The 25,831-nt window shown below is 42.0% G+C and overlaps 1 protein-coding gene across 14 annotated transcripts in view; it reads right to left on the bottom strand.

Annotated features, from left to right (window-relative positions):
* The window catches only part of tenm4 (teneurin transmembrane protein 4), a 97,223-nt gene that overhangs the window by 33,521 nt on the left and 37,871 nt on the right, over nucleotides 1-25,831 (bottom strand). For 4 of the 14 annotated variants that reach the window (XM_057049256.1, XM_057049258.1, XM_057049265.1 and 1 more), the window contains 14 exons: nucleotides 22,743-22,989; nucleotides 21,211-21,285; nucleotides 20,877-20,975; nucleotides 19,803-20,038; nucleotides 15,729-15,893; nucleotides 13,955-14,169; nucleotides 13,235-13,445; nucleotides 10,034-10,135; nucleotides 9,213-9,407; nucleotides 7,589-7,789; nucleotides 5,339-5,524; nucleotides 3,890-3,916; nucleotides 1,400-1,546; nucleotides 378-594 (listed from right to left, as the gene is read on the bottom strand). In XM_057049256.1, the coding sequence (XP_056905236.1) occupies nucleotides 378-594; nucleotides 1,400-1,546; nucleotides 3,890-3,916; nucleotides 5,339-5,524; nucleotides 7,589-7,789; nucleotides 9,213-9,407; nucleotides 10,034-10,135; nucleotides 13,235-13,445; nucleotides 13,955-14,169; nucleotides 15,729-15,893; nucleotides 19,803-20,038; nucleotides 20,877-20,975; nucleotides 21,211-21,285; nucleotides 22,743-22,989 (2,323 nt within the window). The remainder of the gene's footprint in view (nucleotides 1-377; nucleotides 595-1,399; nucleotides 1,547-3,889; nucleotides 3,917-5,338; nucleotides 5,525-7,588; nucleotides 7,790-9,212; nucleotides 9,408-10,033; nucleotides 10,136-13,234; nucleotides 13,446-13,954; nucleotides 14,170-15,728; nucleotides 15,894-19,802; nucleotides 20,039-20,876; nucleotides 20,976-21,210; nucleotides 21,286-22,742; nucleotides 22,990-25,831) is intronic. The other 10 variants (XM_057049270.1, XM_057049268.1, XM_057049269.1 and 7 more) reach the window with 6 other exon arrangements.

Genomic DNA, 25,831 nt, shown 5'->3' with positions numbered 1-25,831 from the left:
AGAGGATAGTTAGCCTGGATGAGGAGGATATGAAAGTAAGTAGGATGCAAATACGGAGACAAACCCTCACAAGTGATTAAAGATGAAAAGAGAAAGTGAAAAAGGAAACAAGAGGAAGGAAAATCTTTTGGGACTTTGACTGTCATCCTCCCTGTTACGAAACCACCCGAGATTCCGCAGTTTGTGTGTCATGAGCTGTGTCTTTGGGAAAGGGCCACAGATGAATCGGAGAAACAGGCATGAATATAAGATGTTGGTGAATGTTCTTTGGGTTAGTCCCCCTCCTGTCTGTGGAATACCGTGTGGCTGTGAATAGGTGCAATAAGAAAGGATGGAACCAACAAACATGAACAATGCACCATGTACAAACGACTCACTTTCCATCAAAGGGGTTGACGCCGGGGATGACGTGGGTGCTGTCCCTGCCCACCAGGAAACGCACTCGTTCGTAGAAAGTCTGTAGTTTGCTCTGAGTGGAGGACAGCTGTGTCTCCTGGATGATGTCCAGGGGGTCTGGGGAGCCCACGCACAGGGAGGTGGTGTGACAAGTTGCCTGAAGACAGCAGTCTGGATCCATGCAGTCCACGAGGCCATCTGACAAGGTCAAACAAGCGAAGAGGATGCCAAACACACTGTATAAGCTTGACTCATTGAGACATTATTCATTCTGACTGTTGCTTTACAGCCTGAGCACATCCCCGCTACACGTGATTCATCCTGAAATACACTTCAACACCACAAGCGCCGCTCCTGGTTTTTCTATTTCTAATCTAGATGAAATAAAAGGAGATGCCGCACAATGCTCTTTATTTTATTGAGGTGGGTCATTGGATCTGCTCTACCCTTTGCTTTCAGGGGCCCAACTTCTCATATGTGTGACAAAAATAAACTCTGCTGCCAGGAGTCAGTCAAATCCCCAGCAGCGTCTATCTTTACCAGTCAGAGTCCTATAGTCTCTGCACTGTGATGCACAGACAAACAACCGCTGCATGAATACAATTTGGAAGGGTATATCTCCATCCTGGATTCCATTTTGGTTGAATAAAAAGTCACGCTTTTCACTTGCCCCCTCCCCCAAGGAGTGGTGCAGCCTCTTAGCTGCCTTAGTGTGTGGCTGGCTCTGCCCGAGGCTACGTAGAGGACAGAGACATACTCCTGAGGACAATGCATGGCCAGGAACTCATGCCAGCCACACTGTTCTCCGATAAAAAAATACAATCTGTTGTTCTAGCAACAGTCTCTGAGTCATTTATCTTTCTCAAATGCACCAGTGTACTTGAGATAGGGCAAAGCACAAAAGCCTAGCATATTCTGAAAATTCAGTGCTCCTAATACTATTGTCGTGACTGATTAAGTGTTCCTACAGACGCTTGTTCAGTGTGATGTTGGTGATTTTTACCTCCGTCGTTGTCCTTGACATCACCGCAGGCAGTTTCCATAGACGTGTCACAGCCAGCGCCCCTCCAGCCCAGCTGGCATACACAGTACCAACCATTGTTACCCAGAGTGCACCTACCATTTCCATTGCACAAACCAGGACAGCCTTCTGTGTGACAAAATAGCAAAAAGACAAGGATATTACTGAATGTTTCATAAGTTACAGACACAATCATCGCTGTCCAATTGGAACAGAATAAGGAGAACATTGACATGAAACAAATAATAGTGTCTAGTTTTTTAATTACATTTATTGCAGTTGTGTGATAACAGCAAATGTAATTGATTTAAAGACTTTAAATGGACAATTGTGGCTATAATGAGCTTCTGCTGAAGTTGATTACATTGATACACCTTTTTGGAGCCTCAAATATCCATTTGTGGTGTAATAAGATAAGAGGGATCCTGTAAATCAATATTCATTTATTATTATAGCAGACTGGCCTGGTGTATTTAATGAGGTCAGTTTGCTGCTAGCTCCACTTCTAATTCTGTTTTAATGTGAATTTCAAACATGACTGCAGCATTGCTAGTGTCTAGATTAAACTGCACAAACTAACAAAACAAAAACAGAAAAACTGCATTAATAAACAGAAAGGATGTATAATATTATTTACTCTACAGATTGTTATTTTTCAATAAGGTTACTGCTGCAGTGCGATGTAAAGTATGATATGCCATGGAAGACTGTGCTTGCTAACAACTAACCACAGTCCCAAGAATTTGGCCCTATGGGAAGCAGAATGACAGGTGAAGCATTCCTGTGACGCGTTCTCTCGGTAGATATTCAAAGGACCAAACATCAGGAGCTTATCTTGCCCATTTTTTCGAGGGCATTTATCTTATGATGCCTACCCCCTCCCTGAGTCACACTCAGAGGGCACCATCTCAAGATATCAAACACCCGGGTCTGTCACCGGTTATGTTGCTGAGGTGTCTTGATAGAACGGATGTTAAGGTGACCCATTTTATCGACTAAGGAGACGAGGCTACAAGATGAGTAGAGGTGGGAGGAAACAGGCAAAGGAAGACAGAGAGTAAAGACGGACAAAATGGTAGTTTAAGGAAGAAATAGGTTATTTCTAACAGAATCAAATAAGTATGCAAGGGGAAAAAATAGTCTAAGAATGCTTATTTATGTAAATTGCACATTTCATGTGCTTATTGTACTATTGTTGAGCATTAATGACAGTATATCTTCCCCAGTTGCTGTTGTATTTTCTTATTACTTATTATTATATAACATTAAATTAATAACAATGACACACTGATCTGAACAAATTAATTAACCTGGTTGAAAAACGTTCATAAGAAAATGAACACTCAAATTTGATCCAAAATCATTATCCTACTGACAGTTAAAAAAAAATAAAAAAAATAATGCAAAAACAGTGTGTATGGCTCCACACGCATGTATCCACTCAGTAACAGCTGGACAGGCCTGATGAGGCAGCCGAGGGAGTCTTAGGGGATCACCTAATCTGCTGCATATGCATCAATATATAATGTCAAAAGGATGCTCAGCTGGATTTAGGTCAGAGGAATGAGAGGGGAGGTCAGAGGCACTGCCACCAAAGGCAGTCTGGCCACAGGAGGGCAGACATCGTCTGCACCAGAATGATTACTCAAAAGATTTCAGCGTAGTGCCAAACAGCACCCTCAGCGGTGACACCCATCTGGAAAACCTCCCAGTATGGAAGTCTTGTGATAACCACTGCTCAGGGATGTTAAGGGCATTGTTGTGAATGCCAATCAATCTTCGCTGTGTTCTGAACAAACGCAGGTTTTGTCAGAGAAATAAACACACACGAGCTGCACCCTAATACGGTGGGGCATGTTAAAAATAAAAAATAAATCACATGACTCAATTTCATCCCCGCAGACACATTGAGAGGAAACCATCTCAAGATATCAGACACCCAGGTTTGCCACTGGTTGTGTTGTTACTGCGGTGCCTTGATGGACCAGCTAAGGACCGCCTGGTATCACAGCACACAGTGAGAATGAAAAAGTTTAGTACAAGCAGCACCAGTGGCTTTACAGAGCCTTCACCCCATACTCGGGGGGACACACACCAACCAGACCATGCTTTCTGTTAATTAGCGAGCATGTGGCCTAAGCAGCTATTAGACCCCGCTCACAACTGCACGCTCATTATAAACGCATGACACAGGTTATGAATCCCGTTTCCCAGCAATGCTCTTTCCAGACACCAACGCCACACAAACGAATCACCAGGTGTGAAAGTGCTAAGTGGATATTACTGTGTGACAAAATGTAAAAAAAATGGTTGATGGGAGATGAGGCCCTTTTAGAATGAGGGGTTGGAGAAACCAGGAATTTTTTTGCAAAATGTCCATGTAGGGCAGAAACATGGGGTGCATGAATGATTTGTTGATGCTGGTGGTGTTACAAAAGGAGGGAAATATAGAAGGAAGGAGGAATGCCATACCTTTCACTACCTTATCCAGATAGTGAGCTTAGGAGATAAAAGACAGGACATATAAGGGAGGTTTGAACAGTGTCACTTTCATGACAAGACAGCAAAGTGTTAGTTTGCATCACGGAAGGGAAAAAAATGGAAACGTGTGAGGAAAAGCGTGCATTACAAGCAAACCAACAAAACAGTTATGGGGGGGCTGCAATGAAAAACAGCGTGGCTGATATGAAACAGAGGAGGATAAAAGACATCAATAAAAAAGATTAAGAATGCTGGTAAACGTGATATGGAGCAACAACATCAAATATCGGTCTTTTCCCTCAGGGGGCGATTTCAAAAGTTATGTGATTGATACACAGATACAAGGGTTTGTAGTACAGTTTAATCTCTTATAGAAGGGTTGAGGAGCAATGTTCCAACAAAAGTGTTTTTATTCTTCACACCTATGTACGGACAGGGAGGTCATCAGTGGCACCAGTACTTGTTCCAGCTATTTGTGGTTGAGGCTGCTCCAACCTCCCAATAATAACTGATTTAATGTGGAAAACCTTGACTTTTTAATCGATCTCACTGAGGAATATCTGTCAAGGTCGTTAGCACAGCAACATGGCATTTATAGAAAGGTCATGAAGGGCAACAGCAAAATAATTATGTCCAATGCTCAGACCTCAGCTGGCTACTGTGGAAGTTACAGTATACAGGAGAGAGACAATTGTCATCCTTTTGAATTTAGGTGTATTCAAGCTGTATTTACTGAAGAAGTCAATCAGTAAAGTAAATCAGAAAAGTGTGATTTTCAAAAATCTAATCAGTGAATTGCTGTGGAGGGAGATCGTTGTTGGGCTTGCTTCTTTGTGATAAGCGATTTTTCCATAGAACAATATAGAGTAACTTGAATATTTTACAACATACACAACTTTCAACAACTCTAAGTCGTACTTTAAATGAAGGGCAGAGGAGGAGTTGATTTAGGATGAGCTGGAAGTATGTCATATTTATTCCAGGTTTAAAAATCCTGCGTTTATAGATTAACTGCTAATGGTGATGTTTGACCTGCTCACAATGACTTGCAAATCAGCATTGGAAATTAATAATGAGTGAAAAGGGGGCAAAGAAAGAGATGAGGAAAAGGATGGCTAAAATGAAAAGACACCTTAGCACATTCCCACATTAAAATGCATGAAGGCAAGCCTCCGATCCTTGAGTAAACCTGTTCATGCTTTACTGAGTTGCACAAATTCAATTAAGCATGCTTTTGCCTCTCTTTTCTGAGTCAAACCTTCCCCTCACACCCAGCACTTCACACTCACCCACTCACAAACACACACACGCACGCACACACACATACACACAAAACGCACAAGCAGACAGCCCGGCTACATTTGTGTTGACCCTTAAGTCCCTCCAAAGAGACATACATACCCAAAGTCCCATACCATACAACCCCTCTTCCCATCCTACCAATAGTGCAGTGCTCTCCGTTCCAACCCGGACTGCATTCACATTTTCCATCCTTGCAAGTGCCGTGTTCATTGCAGCGCGGGTGACACGCCCTCTGGTCACACCCAGAGCCCATCCAGCCGTCATCACAGCGGCAGCTGCCCGATACACAAACGCCATGACCACCACAGTCGGCTGCACAAATCTCTGTGGGAGACAGGGACATAGAAAAAGACAAAAAAGAACGTGAGGGAAACAGGCAGAAAGGAAAGGGGGTTGGAGTTGCGATGACATAAGAAGAGAAGGTAGTAATTCGAAAAGGCAACAGGAGTGAAGAAAAGAGGAATCCAAGACTTATTGTAAAGGAAAGACGGCCACGCTCCAATAACTTGTCTGATGGCAGCTGAAAAGAAATTCCTGCACCTCATGAGGAGCAATCCTTTTTGACAATACAAATCTAATAAGTCCATTACAAAGAAAAGACATGGATTGTGTTGGCCTAAGCAGACTTATTCCTGGCTTTGCCTCTTCTTCTCTTTATAAAGTCACCTAAGTTTGCAATATGGGCAGTTAAAAAAAAGTCATCTGGCAGAGATGGAAAAATATTATCAGTACAACCATTTCAGAGAAATTCTAAGATGTATTTCCATTAAATATCATGCTCATAGCTTTTTCATATATGGATGTAAGAATCCATGCAATCTGGCCTGAAAAGTCAGACGCAAATTGACTGAGACAACTGTTGATTAGAAGGAAAGGAAAGAGCTTTAACATGATAAAGATGCAATCGCAGCCTGCAGGCAAATCCTCATTATCTTTGGCCAAAGGAGTCCATGGTGAGAAATACTCCCACCCTCTTGATGGCCATTACCATTTGCACTAACAGACTGTGTAAACAAACTTTCCTCTGGGTGAGAAAAGGGCAAAAATAGCATGGAAATGCACATATTAAAGGACATAAAACCTCAGGCATACTTTTATGGCTTGTAACAGTATAATGGCTAACTGTTTTCCCATTGGTTGCACTGTTCCAAAGCTCCAACAAAATGAGTTTGTGACTTAAGACCACTGGGGATTCAATAATCTTAAAAGATACACTGAAATCTTTCCATCTCTTTCTTCGCCTAAACTCTACAAGGTTATAAGACGCTAGCTGTGCTGTCCCACTCCCAGGCTTAGTGTTGTATTAGACCACAGAAAGGTCTACAATGAGTAGGATGAAAGTGGATAAAGAGCCAACTCATCATCATTTACAAAGCTTTTTCTCTGCTAGGCAAACGCAGACTAACTGCCCATTTCCTTCAAAATCCCCAGGATTACCTAATAGGTCATGGTGTCTGCTTGGAATATAAAGCAGCCGTTGATCCAAGTGGCTTCCAGACTTTTAATCTACAGATATTCCATGTGAATAGAAACCACGTCTAGATGACAGCAGATGAAGGCTGGGACAATATTTTATTTTGCCAGTAGAACCACATCAATAATGATATTTACTCATGTAGCTTTCTTTCTTTGTTGTTCACCTCTTACATGTTTACTCCTAAACAAAAAGCAAGAGTGAAATATACCTCATGTTATCCCCAACAAAGTTTATTCTAGAAAGTGGCTCTTTTGGTCAGTCCGTTTGACTGCCAGAGCGAACACTCCCCATGCATAAAATAAACACAATGTTTACAATTCTCCAGAGGAGAAAAAGGCATCACCAGCTGTACGCAAGAACCCAAGAAACAGCATCAAGCTGCAGTAGATCATTGCTCTGACACTGTCGGAGCTTCATGTTTTCCTCTTTTCTATGGCTTCCACCTTCACATGCAAAGAGACACGATGAATAAAAGATTATTTTTTTGCTATATTTCAGCTTCCTTTGAGCCAGGCATTTACCTACAGTGAGTGATAAAGAATCAGGCCGTGAAGTAAGTTTTAACAATAATGGAAGGATTTTTATCCTTAAGGATAATAATTTTCCTGCGTTTCTTTGAATTATTGAGACGTTAACTAAAACATACAAACCTTGATAAGAAATAAAACTAATTAAACATTTAACCATGTCAATTGGTGATTTCAGGCTCTATCAATCGATTGGTTGGTACAATAAAGAAACAAGTTGATGTTTTAATTAAGGTCTACTTTAAAATTATATCAAGGATTGTAGAAACCAGTAAAAGCTGATTCAATTTTCAGTGTTTTCAGTGTTTAATTGTGTGCCTGGTGCTCGTTCAGTACCCTGCAGTTAAAACCTGACAGTGTTGGCTCTCTTTTGATCTTTCTCACCTGTAGAGCAATCGTGGCCTGTCCAGTTGGGATCACAGCTGCAGGTTCCCGTGTCTGCCAGGAAAGCTCCATGTCCGGAGCACTGGTCCATGCAGGAGGCCCTGGGACTCTCGCATCCTGGCCCTCCCCATCCTACAAAGCAGTGGCACTCTCCTTGGACGCACACCCCTCGGCCGGAGCAGGTCGGATCCATGCAGTCCACTAAAAGGTTTGCATCACGACAATGTTCAACAAATGGTCACCTGCTGTTTTTGTCTTTCAGTGGCCTCCTGCTGTGTTTTTATGCTAGAGTACAATGAGACCTGCCTAATCAGCCATCTTAGCTTTATTATAAGAACTGAGTAGAAAGAACAAAGACATTTCGAACAAAAACATAGCTTAAATTCCTTATTAAATGTGTGTTCTCACACAGAGGCTCATGGCACCGACCTCTAGGTAGTCCACTGCCCACACTCAAGCTGGCACTTTCCTTCTATCTCAAATATAAAATTTCATCCAAGAAGTGACAATGTCTTACATGAAGGGTCAAAACAGATAAAGATAATAAAACAGTAAAAAGTAAAACAGAACAGCAGTTAAGACTTCTAAAAGAAAGAACCACCAACGACCAGCACCTGCTGGTAAAGTAAATACTTTTTATACATGTGATGCATAATTTTCTATACATGGGATCAATTCATCAGTTAAATTTGGTTGCAAACATTACAATTGATATATGCTTTAATTAGGTAGATTATATATATTTATAAAATCAAATGAATTTCTACTTTTGAGCCTTGGCACCAAAGTTGTGGGAGCAAGCAATGATACAGTTTCTACCAGGCATTATCTTCATTATCTTCATGGAACACAGATGGCAAATAGGCAGCAAATACAAGCCATGGCTGACCAAAGAGAGCAGCAGGCTGCACAATGGTAGCTCCCTTTACCAGGACATAAATGGGGAGAAAGCCTGTTATAGTAAGACAAACAAGATCTTGTGCCTCTTAGCAGATGGTTTGGGTGCAAGGCCCAAAGATCAGAAGCTAACTGACAAGAAACTCTCTCCTGGCAATTAATCACTGTGCCTGAAGGTCATTTAGAAAAAGGTAAAAATGTTAAAGGGCCTTCGTCCACATTCCCCTTCACTGCTTATGGATAACCATCCACCAAAAATAGAATGGGGGCCTATGGGTGTCACAAAACCCCATTTATCAAAGTCTCCGGGTTCATTTTTCATCTTGAAATGAGAGCCTTCAAGAGCTGACAAACACAATGGCTCCTTCAATCTTATCTGGGCAAGCCTTATCCAGCATCATGGATGTGTGTGACTTCCTAATGGATTAACATCAAGCTCTTTGACTGAATTTCAGCCAATAAACAGGCCATCTCCATTAAGTTAACGAGCAATAATTCACATTTTATATGAGCAAAGTTACCTAAAACGCCCGTGTTAAGTGTTATTACTATAATTCTCTTCATATCCCATCTTCTGTCTTTAGTGTCAGTGTAGCTGGAATATTGAATAGCTGCTGCATTTGTGTTTTTTCCTTTTAAAATTCAAAGTCTAAAAAGTTGCGCTATAGCATCAATACTGCACACAATTTAAAATGACAAATAAGCACGACTTCATAAAAATAGTCACCTTCTTCGCAGTTTTCGCCTTTGTAGCCCGGGTTGCAGATGCACGTTCCCACGATACAGGTCCCATGGTTGCTGCATGTGATGTCAATGCACTGGTTGGTGGGAATGTCGCACTCAGAGCCCTTCCAGCCGCTGTGACACATGCAGCGACCTTTAAGGTATTGACCATTTCCACTGCACAGCACCGGACAGGCAGCTTTGAAAGAGCAGACAGCACACATCCATTTGAAGGGACCCTCCAACCAGAGCTTCAAAGCGTAGTGAGTGTGTATTAAAGCCTCGACCTGAGAATGAGATGCTAACCAAAGTTGACTTTCAACTGAACTGAAGAATTCAATTCAATGGAAACCCAACAAAGACTGGGGTTTGAGAAGCTAATTTAGTGATAATAGCACATGAATAACATAAGAAAACAGGATGTCTGTTTTGGCAGTAATTGCCCTTGTTTGTTTATATTGTTTGCAATGTTTTGGATGTGCTTTTTCTGCCAAAAACTCTGACTCAGACAATAAGTGATTTATAAAAAAAAAACTCATCTTGGGATTTTCCGCTGGAAAAACAAAAGCACTCTCTTCTAGTTCCTGATTAAAAAAACCACACTCGAAAAAAAACATTCTCTTTTGTTCAATTTAGTACAAATTTTTGCACTTCAGTAGGAAGCACAAATTGTTGTGCTTCCTACTGAAGTGCAAAAATTTGTTGTATGTATGTATTGTTGTGTATGTTGTATGTATTTGTTGACCATCTTGCTGGTCAGTCAACTAATATAACTTGACAAATTTTAAAGCTCAGGAGGAGAATATTGCAGATGATGTGACTTACTTCGCCCACAGTCGGGTCCCTTAAATCCTAAAAAGCAATGGCATTTTCCAGCAACGCAATCACCGTTCCCAAAGCAGTTACTGGGGCAGTCATCAATAGAGTCTGCAAGAGAGCAATCAGGAGCTTTTATGCTTTGAAATACAACTTTTAACCCACTCATTTTCTCTGGGCTGATTAGTCGCTCTTGTGCTCCAACAGTGATAAAGCCCCAGCTCTAATCTTGTCAACATGTCTTTCTTTTTTTCTTTTTTTAAAGACAGTGTTTATGCACTAAATCATTCAATGAAAGAATAAAACTGATTTTGTTCATCTGTGATTTGCAAAGGTTAAGAAAACGGAGAACAGTCATGGGAACAGATTAAAATGCACCATGTTTCAGAGCTGTTTTGACGGGATACACTGTTGCTACTGATCGCAGGGTCAGTCAGATGGCTGAGCAAGAATCTTACAAGGTGTAATATCAGCAGAGGTGCTAAATATATGGTGGATTATGGTGAATATAAATGTAAGAGCTGCACGGTGAGCTGTGTCAAGATAGGAATCAAAGGCATGTGCCAATAATTCTAAACCCCACAAAACCCAAAATACAGAGTTCCTCAAAAACTAGAGCTATGTGTTTAATATGTGTTGGATTATGATGTATCACTGGCTCCTCTAATAATGAAGAGATGACCTGGAAACATTATGCCATGGTTGTTAACTGCACACAAAGATCTGATAAAGCTCTCACCATTACTGGTCCGTTCTTGGTGTACGCAGAACAATGGGTGATATAACCTTTCTAAAAGTGATATAAGAAAACTATCCTTGACTCTGTCCACTTTAATAAACTGTCAATACAATTTTCCTTTTACCATCTCCATACCTACAAGTTTATTGGAGATGAAAGGGATTATTTTACTTTATTTTTCAAGGATGGTCAACAACAGCAGAAGTTTGAAACACGATTCTCACTGATTTAGGTCCACAATGATGCTGACAAACAGTCCGCTTTGTCCATCGCCTTCAGGCAGCAGAAGCACAGAGGCCAAACTTTCTGCACAAAGAATCTCTGTACTCCACAAAGGGCTAGAAATGTGAGCCATGGATTCAGCTTCCCTTTACCCCAGAGAGTCAATCATCACTGAGGGTCTGAGAGAACAGACAGATGGGGGTGGGGGGGTGGGGGGGCAGGCAGTGTGTAGGGGACTGGTGCTGATGTTTTCCATGCTGCAGGCCTTTGCTGTATTGAATAAGTGTGGAAGACAATCCAGTAAGTGCGGGAGGTAAATCAGCATTTGCTCCAAATTTTGGTAGCCCAACAAAAATGTTTGCAACAAACTGAGGTACAGTATGTATACGTGGGAGGTGCATTGATGTATGATATTCATGTGCCGATCAAACAAATGGGAAAAAAGGTGGGAAATGCAGTGCTCTGAATGCTGCTCCTGCTTCGAGGACGAGGCCCTCCCTGTGCCTATTGCCTCTGTTTCCTCTGAGAGCAGGTTGCGCACTTCATGAATATCTCTTAGCTACACACTCAACATAGGCCAACGCATAAATCACAGATTCAAGAAGAGCTTCATTGAAATTCATTACCCTTCATATCAAGGGAGTTAACTATTGTGAAATTCTCTCCAGACTGTGGGGACAGAGCAGAGCAGTAGCAGGTTTAATCTGTGCCTTTGCTGTGCTCTAAGACGCTCGTGCACAGAGAAAGTCTCTGCAGCAGAGCCAGATAGGAGATAGGAGAGGACTTTGGTGCTGGCGCTTTGCCTTTCTTTGCAGCATAGAAAACCTTGTCTGAGTTGAGGCATGTCTGGCACCAGGCAGAAGGGACAAATGGCTTCATGCTCCAGAGGGCAGTGATACAAAACATTCAGAAGGACACATTTCACATTGCCATGGATCTGCAGCCAACTAATGAGGAGCAGCCCAGACTAAAGACATTGGTGCTCTTTCCCTGCCGATATATCAAGACGTTTCTAAGTTTGAGAAGCGAACCTTTTATTTTATACTCATAAAGAGCAAGAGGTGTCTGGTGATGGTAAAGCACAACAAAAACACCATCAATAAATAGTCTGACTGTTACTGTTAGCTCATGAGAAGGTTTCTACATCAGCGCTGGATTTTGTTCGCATGAATCTCAGCGGCTGGACTGAAGGTCAACACCATCCCTGCATAGCTCAATACAATTCAGGCGTTGGTGAGATTCAATTTCTGCTGAAGGGCACTTAACTGGTGACCCATTTTAGAAGGGCCCCATTCCTCCCTCCTGTGGGCAGATCAGTCCTGATACAGATGAGCAGAGGCAGTGTTCAAGCTGTGTTTCACATACTGCGCTCCACTCCAAAATATCTCCATTCCAATTTGCTCCACAGAATACGGTACTGAACGTCAGAGGACGTGAACCTCGTTAAAAAAAAAAAATCTGTAAAAGTGTACACATGCCAACACAATCACCTTCTTGTGTTCTATCATATGCTGTATGAAATATTGAATTATGTCTGTTGTTGGCACAGCAGAGGGCATCTATTCCCTGTCTTCACTTCGTGTACATTGGTGTTGAGGACAGCTTCTCATCGATCTGCTGCCTGGCACAGCCCCTGTCACAGATGGACTCTGGCCCAGGAGCTTTTAATTAAAGAGCATGTGAGAACAGCTCCCAGCTGTCATCCCTGTGAAAGTCAACACCTCCAGCCCTCTCGCACCTTGCTTAATGCCGCAGTGCTAATGAAAGGTGCTTGAGGGAGAACAAAACAAAGAGGCACACAAAACAAAATCATCCACCAAAGGTGCAACTGCTGTATGACACACAGGCGTGCTGTTAGTCAGATGAGGGGAAAATCTTCTCCTTTTTGATATATTGAAAGTAGATGTAAATTGGAGCAAATCATGATCAAAAATGGCACTCGCAGGATAGTACAATCATACTGAATTGTATGCAAATGGTTCCCAGAAGCTGGACCTGTGATTTGCTCTGAAGACACTCAGGGTAATGAGGATATTATGATCTCTCAATGCTCTACTCAGAGGCATGACAGGATCACGCTGACATCCTGATTTTTATAATATTCATCTTCACCTTGATTAACCTGCACTTCCTTTTGCTTTAAAAAAACCCCACCAAAAACTGAAAAAGCTCACTGCAAATCAGCAATGTTGGTGTTATCCAGAGAGCAAATCAGTGTGTCAATTGCGAGTGGGGCTAAAGGTGCTCACCTGTGGCGGTTGGAAGGAAAGACACCGTTTCGGTTTCTTTTCCATCATTGTAGATCGCCAGGTGCCAGATGCCAGAGTCCATGTACTGAATAAAACCTGTGTCGTGAGTGGTGATGGGTATCAGGCCCCGCTGCATGGCTGCAGGCCCCTCCACACCTCGGAGATCCTGCACCAGGAGCCGTCGCCCGTCCAAGAGTTCTACAAAGTCAAACTGCAGATACCCAGAAATTAAGAAAAATCTATAGCAACAGGTACCGCAAACCAATTAGAGTTCCACTTGAGAATGAAGCGCTTTCAGGCCTCCTTATAGCAGAACAGCACTTGGTGCATGAATAATTTAGAATTCCAGAGGAACTTGAATAATTCTACAATTATATGACTATTTCATAGTCAATGCATCTTGAATGAAACCCTTGTCTAAATTTAATAAAATGAAAAGGAATAGCGGCTGAGACAAGAGTTAAGGATAGAGTTTCCAAAATAAAGTCTTAAGAATCTTTAAAGCTGCCTCATACTCGAAAAGACTGGATGAATACCAATGACATAGCATTTCATTTTCATTTACACGAATGAAGGGGACTCTATTAATCTGCTGGACAATCACTCTCAACCTGAACTCCATTGTAGATTATTTCTTTAAACTAAAAAAGGCAGGAAGGGGAGGACAAACACAAAACTGATAACATTTAAATCAAACAGTGACATTCAAGTGTGTCTTACCTGTGTGTGCGATGGAGGTAGGCCTCTCCTTCCATAGATTCCCACTAAGGCGTCTTTGCTCAGGGACACGTTAAATTTCAGGTACATGGGATGATCAATGAAGACTTGGGACCTCCAGAACACCCCAGGAGGAATCTGCTGCGTGACCTTGCGCCCCACATCAATTTCCCCCATATCTATATAGCTGTCGTCTGGGAACAAGCTGTCCAATTTGCCTGCATGGAACACAAGGTAAATCAGTCAAAGAGATCCTACTATTAATCCAGACATGTAGAGGGCAGCGAGAGCCTGCAGAAGCACAATAGTCTGACAATATCGCAGATATTCAATCACATCCCTGACAGCCAGCGCGACAAAGGAAATAATATGAATGACCTCAGTCCCCAACTTCAACCAAGCTTCAGTTGAAAGGAGGACTAAAGTGAAAGGAACATAAGAGGATAATTGGACACATTCCTCCATTTGTAAACAGCAATGAATGATTCGAAAAATACCTTGATGGCAGTAACATATAGAAAACAACACTGAGTTAGAAAAGGATTGGAAGTAAACAGTAAGGGATCTTAAATACAGGGGCTGCTCAGGTGGTTGGACATCAAAAAATGACCATATGCTCATAATAGACCTTCCACTGGACTCTGATATCAACATCTGCTTGTAAGTGTCGATGAGCCCATTTGAGCAGTTAAACCTCCCGGAGCAGGCATCTATACAAACTAACCCCAGGGTTCAGTGGCATATGCAGATAGGTTTACATGTGGCGTGGCAGATGGCTGCAGTCTCAAAAAGTCCATCAGTGGCAATGGGTTTAATCGGAGGCGACAGGACACACTCCCTATCCTCCAGATCTGCGCTTTTTATAATGTTACATCACGCAGGCTTGTTTTGCTTTCCGGTACATGCAGCACAGTAATGGCGCCCTCATCAAGCTGTTTAAATGAATCATAAATCAAGGTCGGTTGATAAACAGGTGGCAAAATAAATGGTTATTCTAGACTGAACTAGTACACATTAATTCGATGTACAGACAACAGTGGAAAAGAAATCCACTGGCGTGTTGGAGAGGCCTTCATACACCACAGCTCGTAATTGTGAGCGCTACTTTTGAAACTACAGCTATTGATTTCCTATCAGCAACAGCTGCCAAGCAGGTAATAGGGCGAGCTGTAGCCATGCTTTTTGTTACTTAAACACACTTTCTACAGTCTGGAAAATGAGAAAGACAACTTCTGGATTCATCTATATGGTAATGGGCACTTCATCTACCTATAATTGTCTGCCAGTGGCAAATCACATGGCTTAATCAGAGTGCATTTCCTCCAGAATGGGAGAGAAGAAACTTTCCTGGATTTGAGCTGTTGGTTCTGTGGGGTAAGCGCGTGCTTTTTGTGGCTGCCAAGAAAGTCAGCCCAGACTAGAGATGAAAGGATCATATCCTTTCTGAGGAGGACACAGTGGCTAATCCCCCTCCAGCCCTTGGATACTCCATCCCTAAAGCTGTCCCATTTTTCCCTCCAGGAACAAATAACTTACAACAAGTTTCATAGGATTACAATGCAGATCTTTTTTTTCCGTACCATGGAGACCCCTGAACAATGTGAAACCAGATGAGAATAAAAACTAACAAACTTGCCCGAACTTCAAAATGTCATCCGTGAACTCCAAGATTTGAAAGTTTTCCCCCAACTTTCTTCTGTCTAATGACTGCAACACTATGTTGGATGCAGCTAAGCTGCTTTATTTAAGGAAAACAAACAAACAAAAAATGACTTACTGTCGTCTTTTCCCCTGCGTTCAGGTATTTCTAAGCCTGTGTTTCCAACAGGCGACACGCTCAGATCTGTAGGAAAAGGTAGGCCACTGGTATTGTCTTCTGACAGCTGGTACATCTGTCTCTGCATGGGCTGCAGATGCCAGTTCAGTCCAAAAAGGTGCATGGCTGCAAAAGTAAACACACGACCAGCTGAGAGTTGGCTAACTTTACCAGTAATACAAAGATTACTTCCACTTGAAGCAAGAGACAATTCAGACATAAAAATACAGACAGCTGTGGACTAGAATAACAGGAAGAAGTCGCCAATAGAGGCAGGACAATACACAGGAGGATGGCTAATAGCACTGTTTTGGAAAAGTGCTGATCAGTAAGATGTGAACGTGGTCTTAGAGAAAACCTCTATCTCAAAACTCCAACAATAGTGGCGGCACTTCCCAGGGCCCTGGGCAAAGAAGCCAACAGGCACAATGAAGCAGAGGAGTCTCAATGAGAAAACAGTGAATGAAAGACGCTGATATTTTACAAGGACAACAAAGAAAACGTCCTTTGAACCGAGGGTGGCAGAATGGGGAAGGCTGATCATGACAGATCACCAATACGAGAATAGACAAATGAGCTAGCGAGGCAAAAGCCACCGTGGAAGCAAACAGTCAGCAGAAAAGACCTGGCAACTCAATACAATCATTCTATTGGTTCTTTTTATTCCGAGTAAGGTAGTAAATGATCATACGATTCGATTTTAGAGGGGCAAACCACAACTGTTAAGAAAGGGAATGAAAAACAAGGGGCTCCTTTGCAAAATAAATCAACAAACCTAAGAGGGAATAAGGACAATGAGGGATTCACGGGTGATACAAAAACACAATATTTCAGCATCAGGGGAAGATCTGTGCTAGATCAATACTCAAACTGCACGCCCAAAGATGACTTAATTCACACAAATACCTCAGCTCTCTACTTTGAAACTAACAAGTTGTAAATATAGTGAGCACATTGTCGGTCCTTTGCAGCTAGATTAGGCTCCTGCACCCTCCCCGTGACCCTGAAAGGGATTAAGAGGTTAAGAAAACGAAACCAAACATTGTCAGTCTTCATTAGGCTGTCTATTATTATTATTATAGAGCGTATATTCCTGTCATTTTGCGTACCTATATTTTCATTTATTTAACAGTAAAGAACAAAGCCATTTGAATATTTCATTTCCAGAGCCAGGAAATGATTCTGTCAGTGAAGGACAAGCCGGCAGATTGCTTTGTTTGTCATTACATAAGCCCCGCAAAGACGCGTCTTTGATTTGGAGCTTTACATTGATTGGTAAAATGAAAGAAGGCAGCACGCTTTTTGCAGGCAGGAACATTTCAAAGTCAGCAGGCAAGGTGTCAGTCCAGTAGTTGTACTAATCACGTCTGTGTGAGGCCAATTCCTCATCTCATTCATCCCTGGGGTCTCGAATGAAAAATGGATGGAGAGACCTCCCATGCATAAAGATTTACTCATCCTCTTTCGTGATATGTCGAACACACAGACCACTGGATCTGAGTCGGCGAAGAACATCCCGATTTTGTTTTGCTTGTTTGTCAAACTTTAATAGCATACTGACATTCAGAACTTGCAATTGGCTGTAAAATGAAGAGTGGCAGGTTGTACGAATAACAAGATACATCTAATGAGATTGCTACTGGCAGAGGCAATCTGTGTCTGCGTTCTGGCAATGCCACTGACCTGTCAAAAATACTGAACTTCAGAGCTTTGCCCATTTTTCCTGAGCACATGTTGTGCCCTCCTTTCGCTTATCTCTTGGCAGGAAGTTGAGTCACGCCATGTGCCAATTAGGGAACGGAGGTACTGTAGTGAGGTTTTCTCATCCGATCGCAGGAAGCCAGCGCTTATTGCTATGGGTCATCTGCCAGCAGTACCGCGTTCCTATTTTGTGATCTATTTTACAACTACTGCACACTTTAAGGGGAAATGTGTCGAGCAGAACCTTCATGCTGGTCATTAAATCTGGCAAATGTATAATGCAATAAATGTAGCAATATATGACCAGCAGCAAAATGCCAGCAATGCTAGAATTCCTCTGCTGAACCCCTATGAAGCTGTGCAGAAACTAACACACTGGAAAGAGAGAATTCATTAATTTTGCCATTAAATCCATTCAAACATTTGGGACGTTCCTGCTTGTGATCTTGTGCTCTCCACATTAAGTTGGTTCCTTTCATTCTGACTAATATTATTGATGAATCTATTGTGCATGTTTAAAAGCACGTTTAAAGCAAGTAGTCATTTTGTACAATCAGAGTTAAGTTGAGTGTTTTAATCCCGCAGCCTCATAGTTCTCTGCTCCAGAGCCGGCGTGAATAGGTTGTAAACACAGGAGGATACTGATGACCTTAAGATGCAGAACACATGACAAATGTGCTAAGAAGTGAGAGACCACAGAGGAAATGGGGCCGTCTTAAAACCCTGACCTTTTCACTTTGGAATATAACAATTTGCAAGACTGTTATAAAGAGTCACCCTCCAAGTCAAAACATCTTCTGAGGCATAATTGGCTTCATTAGACATCTCACCCACAGTTCCCAATTACAGGCCTCAATAATTAATTGCACTCGAAATTAAATATATTTTCTCGTCACCCGTTAATTAAACATCATCCTCATTCTTGATTGGAAATCCCGATCATAGGGTGAAGTCTGGACTCCAGCATGTTTACTCCTGGTGCACCGAGAGATGTGAGTATTGCAGGGTATAATTACAGCGCCTGATTAAGCACGATCAGGATGATGGGGGCTCTCTGGCTTCTGGCCAAAACACCAGGAGTAAACGGAAGGTACAAACTGTAACTTCTGCAGTGAAGCGTCACTACGCAACTCACAACTAACCCACCCAGAACACACAAATGGTTAGTTGGCCTAGCTGTGGATGCTGTGACAAATCTGAATAGTTCAATTGTTTGTTCTTTTGGCTAGAAAGAGAGCAAATTAACTATAAAGTTTCAACAAATGTAAAGAGTAAGATGTTAAACACATTTAAATGTCCAAACACTTGAAATTGGCTCTTGTTGATCGACATCATGTGATACATTTTGTACAGTGGGATTTTTTTGTCTTTCATATTTCTTAATTATTACTCCATCCATCCATCCATCCATCCATCCATCCATCCATCCATCCATCCATCCATCCATCCATCCATCCTCTACCGCTTATCCGGGGGCAGCAGCCTAAGAAGAGAAGCCCAGACTTCCCTCTCCCCAGCTACCTCTTCCAGCTCATCCGGCGTTCCCAGGCGAGTCGAGAGACATAGTCTCTCCACCGTGTCCTGGGTCTTCCCGGGGGTCTCCTACCGGAGGGACATGCCCTGGACACCTCACCAGGGAGGCGTCCAGGGGGCATCCTAACTAGATGCCCAAGCCACCTCATCTCATTAATTATTACTATTTCTTGAAACCTTTTTCCCCCAACTTTAACAACTCATCTCAACTAAAAGAACTCAAGTATCATTTATCAACAAAATAGCTCAATTAAACAGGAATTTCTGCCCATTTTGAGTGACCTTCTGTCGATCACCGGAACCTCCTAATTTTCTAAATATTTTCCTTAAATAACTAATTTATCTATTAGCCACCCACACTATGCTGTCTCCCCCTCATTTATTCCATAAAACGGACACTGACTTACTCAATTACATGGACCTGAACTCTGCTGAAAAATAAGGAATTCAATTTCCAACATTAATGAGGTCTTGCATTTGGGGCAGTTTTTTTAATATTTAAGAAGACAGGGCAGTTAGCTGGACACCAACACCCACTGACAGTCCAAAAAAGAAGATAAAAAGATCGAGTTCAGGTAGGAACGACGGTGTTTTGATGGTGTATAAGCACTTGAAAACACTCACCCAAAAGCACGACATGAATTCTGCATAAATAAATAAATAAACAAATTTGAAAGGATGGTTGAGGGAACAAAAAAGGCATTAAATCACTTTGTGTCTGCAGCAGAGTGGGAGGATGCAGCTGGGGCGGATACGTGGATGAGCCCACACTGGTGTGTGGAAGTATCAGAGGTGACTCACCGATGAAGTAGGCCAACAGAAACAGGAGCGTTACAGAGATGAGGATGGCACTGAGGGCAGCACATTTCCAGTTGCAGTGCTTGTAGGGCTTCTTCAGGCTGAAGGCAGGACGGGAGAAAGTATTCCGAGGCAGAGGCCGAGGGGGTGGCGAGTACACTGTGCTAGAGGTCAAAGGGTATCCTGGCGACGTTGTGCAATACATTGGTGATGTTCCACCTGGTTTGAACAGGAATTGCCTGGAAAAAAAAATCTTGTTGCACTTAGAAACTCTCACAGCTCAGAGAGGTGTTTGTCCTGATAGCAGTAGTTTCATGTTCACCACCGTACAGAACCTTCCCTTCCACTGGTAAGTGCTTCTGTTGAAAGCACGTCGTATGGTCACCACAGTCAAACCTCAGCTAGACTAGAATCCGACACATATACATTCTGTCGGTATTAAATGGAATTCACAGAACAACCGAGCAGCAACTGGCTCTTGTTTGCATATTCACGCTAGCACGATGGAAGGTAATTCCCATTCACCATGTGTCAAGACTGTGTGTACACCAAGAGTGCACATAGCACTCATTCGTCTCTGAAGAACATGGCCGGCTAGCTTAGAAAGCGCGTGAACGGCTGCATATCCAAGCGCTACACAGTGCCAGCGTTGTTTATAGACATGTTTATGACAAGAATCTGCTGAGAGACAGTGACATGAAGGTGATTTAATGCCACATTACTATGTTGGACTTTGAAAGTCACTGAAAACATATTGGATTTTTTTAAAAATCGCAGAGCAAATCTCTGACACATCCTATTTTACAATAGGACATAACACACAGTGTGTTGTCATAAATCAGTGATAAGTCGCATTAATCAACAGCAATACAACTAAACAATATCACTGGATGCACATTGTTCGTTGTATCAAATAGGAAAGAGACACAGATTATCAAAAACAGTGGCAGTAAAGAAGACACACACTCATGACCGACAGCATCTAAAAAGGAGAACATGTTTGATGGGAGTATAGTGCAGGGCTGACTACTATTTTCATGGCAAAGCAGATTCGAAGAGAGTGAGCATGCAACATACCCGTCATTGTATGAGGCATCACGGCCTGCTGATGCCAGAATGTCCATCTCAATGAGGTTGTCCTGTAAAGTCTCTAGGAATGACTGCTTTGCTATGTTTCTACACACAGGTGGAAAGATGGATATGAAGCTAGTGTGAGATGAGCGTGCAAGAAACATGACAAAACAGCATGTGATCACCAACATCATCTGACAAATGAAGGTCCAGACAGAGAATGTGGGAGAAAATAAGTAAATAAAACTAAAAACAAAGCAAAAAAGTCCTTGTGCAACTACTTCTACAAAGGTGTCGGACAGATAATATCTACCTCTGGTGTCCCCCTGATTGGCCATACCTTGTTTTGTATGAGCCCTGCCCCTCTCTGCAAGCGTCTTGTTCCTCTCTGATAAACATTAGAGTATTCTGGCTCCTTCAAGGTTGTGATTGGAAGAAAACAACGTGTCACACACAGAAAAAGCTTTAGTTTTTCTTTTCTTTGTCTTTGCCCCAGAGAAAATTACTGTACATAGATTAGATGAATTGTATCCTAATCAAATGTAATTATGTACTTGGTGGTAAAATGCCTAGTTTTTCCTCAACATCTTATTCACTCTAATTTGGATCTGATGAGAGCTCCATCCCTGCTCTAATGTAAAGAGGGAACTGGCTACTGTAATCAGCTGTCTGAATGTGTGAAACAGCGCCGACTTCAGTCTGTTTCGAAGTCTCCCGAGTTGGAGAGGAGAAATCAACACTTCGATGGCAGAAATAGTTGAGGCTGGCTCTCTTTTTAGAGGAGAGAAAGAAGACAAAGAACCTGTTCAGCTCATTGCATTTCTCCAAACCGAAGAGCGCTGTGTGACATTTGAAATGTTTGTGCCTGTCTGTGTTACTAATGGCTGCAAATTAGAACTTCAGCAGCCGATCATAATGGGCGGCGCGGTTCAAGAATATGTGAGTGTCTTGCCTGTTGCCGATCCCTTCTCCCTACCATCTGCTTTCTACTCTTCAGGGAATACCTGTGCAGGACTAACTGGAGCGAGATGATGTGTAATCACTCATTATGCAACTAACTGGCTTCCTACCTGCTGAAACTGACGCTCCTTTTTCCTGTTGAGTCAAGCGTCTGACATTGACTGAGGGAGGCACCAATCATCTTGTTCCAAATTAAGACTTAGCTATTCTCCTGTCAATAGTGCTTTCATTTACGGCAACAAGTGCACTGCAGTTAACACTGTCAGTTTTACTCTAACACAATTGCTCTAAATGTCTTTGGGTTTTCTTGGGGCTGATCAAGGTTTTGAAATGTACTTTAAAGAAGGCTTATACTGTAAATATATTAGAGGAGTGAATACATCTAAATCATCCAACCAGTTAGCCTCTTTTTGCTAACCACAACTCATTCCTATGAAATGGATTACACTTGGGGCTTAAAAGGAGATGTGCTGACGTCTGCTCACAAGGGAAAAAATGCCATTATGCATGAACCTGCTAATATCCAAAGTAATTACAATTACTTCAGGGTTTAAACTCAATCGCTCATTAGCCTCTATTATGAGTGTTACAATGAAGACCCAAGCTGGGCTTTTGCCTGATTTTCCAAAAAATGGATCCTTCAATTGTTCACAATCCAGCATATTAGTAGCGTCATAATTATCTAATATGGTGTTTACATCCGGCTCAATCTGGTGGCTGGTGTCACCTTATCTTAGCAAGCGTCAGGATATTATGACTGGATTTCACTTCCTGCTCTTCACTTCCTGTTTCGGTGTGTTCCAGCCACAGCATTGATCATTCGTGATCAAATGAAGCGGGATTGATGTTGAAATAAATCAAAAGTAACCCGTTCATTTCAATACATTGTCAGTGGTACAGATTACGACGTACCTGGTTTCAAGAGGGATGTTGCTGTTAAGTAACCAGTTGTCCTGAACACTAACTGAGTCTTGACTGGCTGGACCCTCTGGGGGGACGGAGCTGTCTGTAGGTGCAGGACTTGGGTTGCTCCTCTGTGTATAGTTGCTTCTGTTCAAGGAGTTAATGGAGGCTGCATGGTGCTGATGGCTGGGCGAGTGGGAGTGGGAGAGCGGGAGAGGGGGTGTTCTCAGCCGAGAGTGGTTTTGAAAGGCTCCCTCTGGAAGCAGAAAAAAGGAACACACATGACAGGGGGTTTAAAAGCGTTTACTATTTTAATGTTGGTTTTCAAGCTTTTTTTAAAACTTGGGTGAACAATCAAACACGAGGCTTCACGACATTTGCCAACAGAGTAGTAAACCTACCACAGATCCATGACGTTTGAGTGAGCAAGCAAAACTTCAGCGTAAAGAGGGACATCAGACAACATATAATAGGTTTTTACTTGAAGAAATCTTTCTGTCTTTAACCAAGCTGTCACCTTATCAGAGCATCGTAAAGTATTAGATGTATAGTGTGTAAGTATAGAAAAACAGATTTCATCTGGTGATGCTACTGTGCGTGTGCACTCTGCAGTCCACAAGGTAGAAGATTAATGTCCTTGTGCGCCCCTGTATCCATTTATTTCCACATCTGCTAAGCCATTCATCAATTGCTGAACTAGCAGCTTCACACACACTAGAAAAGTGGCTTTTCTTTCTGCTAGCAGGCTTTTTTTTTTGTTTTTTGCTTCTGAGACAACACTAAACTGTCCCATTAACACTGACTGAGAGAAGGAACGGAGTAAGACAGAGGGCTTATTTGTATAATCAGCCCCCTTTAAAGGACACTCAATGGGTCTTATTCATGAAACGTTAGTAAATTTGCGAACAGATTTACCCATAAAAGCCTACTCCACTAAAAACCTACTCCAGATTCAGGAACACGTGCAACCGTGTTCCGGAAACTCAGATCTGATCATAAACAGCTGATCAGCTATTTGCATAAATCTCCACCCACGAATTAGCAATGAGCCCCAATAAAAGCAGGTGTTGACGCGTCCGGTTTACCTGTCAGTCATGGCACAGGCAAAAGGAGAGAGGACAAAAGAACTTTTCTGAAGCAGAGACAGAGATTATTTTGAGTGAAGCTGAGTTTTTAAAAAAACACATTCTATTGTCATCAATTAGCAGTGGCGTGACAGGGACAGTCTGGAAAAGTCTGGAAAAGTCTGGAAGGAGGTAACAGACGCAGATGCTGTCCCCAGAACCCTGCACGAGGTCAAAAGAAAGTGGTTTGATAATGTATTTGTGCATAAAGAAAAAATCTATTTGCCACAGGAGGGGGATACAGACAGGAATTATTGCTTTGTCAGGAATCATCCCTGACGGAGAGAGCGACCCCAGATGGTGAGGTAATAAATGTTGTGTCATAAAGGTCCACATTCTGAAAAATCACAGATACCTTTGTTATCAATTTAGTCTATGTCGATCAGCAATTTTCTCTCCAGATTGAAGGAGAAATGTGAAACCAGCAATGTTCTCTTGTGTATTCTAATTGATATCGCCGATTCTAAATCCGTGATAGCTGTCGGAACGTAGAGCTATCCAACATTTTTATAAAGTAATACGGATACAAGCCCACAGTAGTTTTGGATGCAGAATGTGCAATCACCAACCTAATCTGGATCTTAAATGCAATGCCAATTAATTTAACTAAGCAAATGTTTGTCATGTTTAGGATATGCCTATAACATGGTTTGTTTACATAACAGAGCAGAATATGAATTAAAATTTAAAACGTGACAAGCATTATTTATATGTGTTTGTACATTTAAACAAGCGCCGTACACAGTCGAAAGCACATGTAGATTTTGTTAGTACGAACAGATCTGAGCTACTAAAACGTTGATGAATGCAAGATTCACGTAGATTTACGTCTACGTCCCATTCTGAGCTAATAAAGGTACAGTATTAAACCAAATACTGAGGTACCAACAGCTTAGGATGGTACAGTAAAGCTTTAACAATGAAGTCTCTCAAAAGATTGAGCATTGCTTTCATAGATTTATGAGAAAAGGACTCAACTGGGAAGAAGTTTAAAAAAAAGTGATATTCTGAATTTGATTCCCATAGACCGTTTCATGAACTTGTCAAGAAAAAAACACACATGCACACTCACATGTAGCGGAATCCATATACATCATGTAGCGCAGACATTAACTAGATATTAACGTACAGGAAGGAACGGCTGATTTGTGGCTTTGAATTACATTTTCTTATTGGCTGGCTGCCAAAGAATCCACATATTTCTACAGGATGAACCTCTGACAGAAAACATTTAATTTCTTTTTCATTTTGCTGAGAGCTCTATATCATACATCTGTCGCCCTGACAGATGGCTCCATAAGGAACACTCTATTGCACAATACTGCCTGTAATTAATGTGGCGACTGAGACGCAGAGACACACACTGCGGTGCCGATGAACAATGGACAGGTTTGAGGGTGATTCGTAAACTTTCCCTCGGACCTGATGCAAATCAGCCTAAACTCTCAGTAATTGCAGTCGAAAAAGGAATTTACAGGGAGAATTAGTCAATGAGCGTCATCCCTGCAACAGCAGCAGTTCCTGTCTTACATGTTGGGCAGAAAAACTCAGTTTAATTATTATATTATGTCAAAATTTCACCTGGAATGGTACTGTGATGCAAACTAGCCCACACAGACACACTGATTGCTGCCCTGAGACCAAATCCATCACATCTGCCTGCAGACACAAACTAATAAAGCAAATACAAACCTTTATACAGGTATAACTCATTTACACAGCTGATATCCTGGATACAAAGACTGGACCCACGTTCAGCATGGCCACAATGCTCCCTTAAGCTGCTTCAGTACCGTGAATAATTTTACTGCTAAAGTTGCTGATTATCCAAAATAAGCCTTTCTGTCTGTCCATAGCCTCTGAGAAAGTGTCGTTATATGTCTGCGGACAGCCAGGAGTTCATTGATTGATGAATGGCTGCACAGATGTGCAAGTAAACAGATCTAGGGCGGACAAACACGTTGGTCCTTTCTC

Source organism: Takifugu flavidus, chromosome 12 (assembly GCF_003711565.1).
Source record: "Takifugu flavidus isolate HTHZ2018 chromosome 12, ASM371156v2, whole genome shotgun sequence".
Taxonomy (NCBI): Eukaryota; Metazoa; Chordata; class Actinopteri; order Tetraodontiformes; family Tetraodontidae; genus Takifugu; species Takifugu flavidus.
The sequence above is the reverse complement of the archived record's forward strand: the minus strand, read 5'-3'. Positions and strand labels throughout refer to the sequence as shown.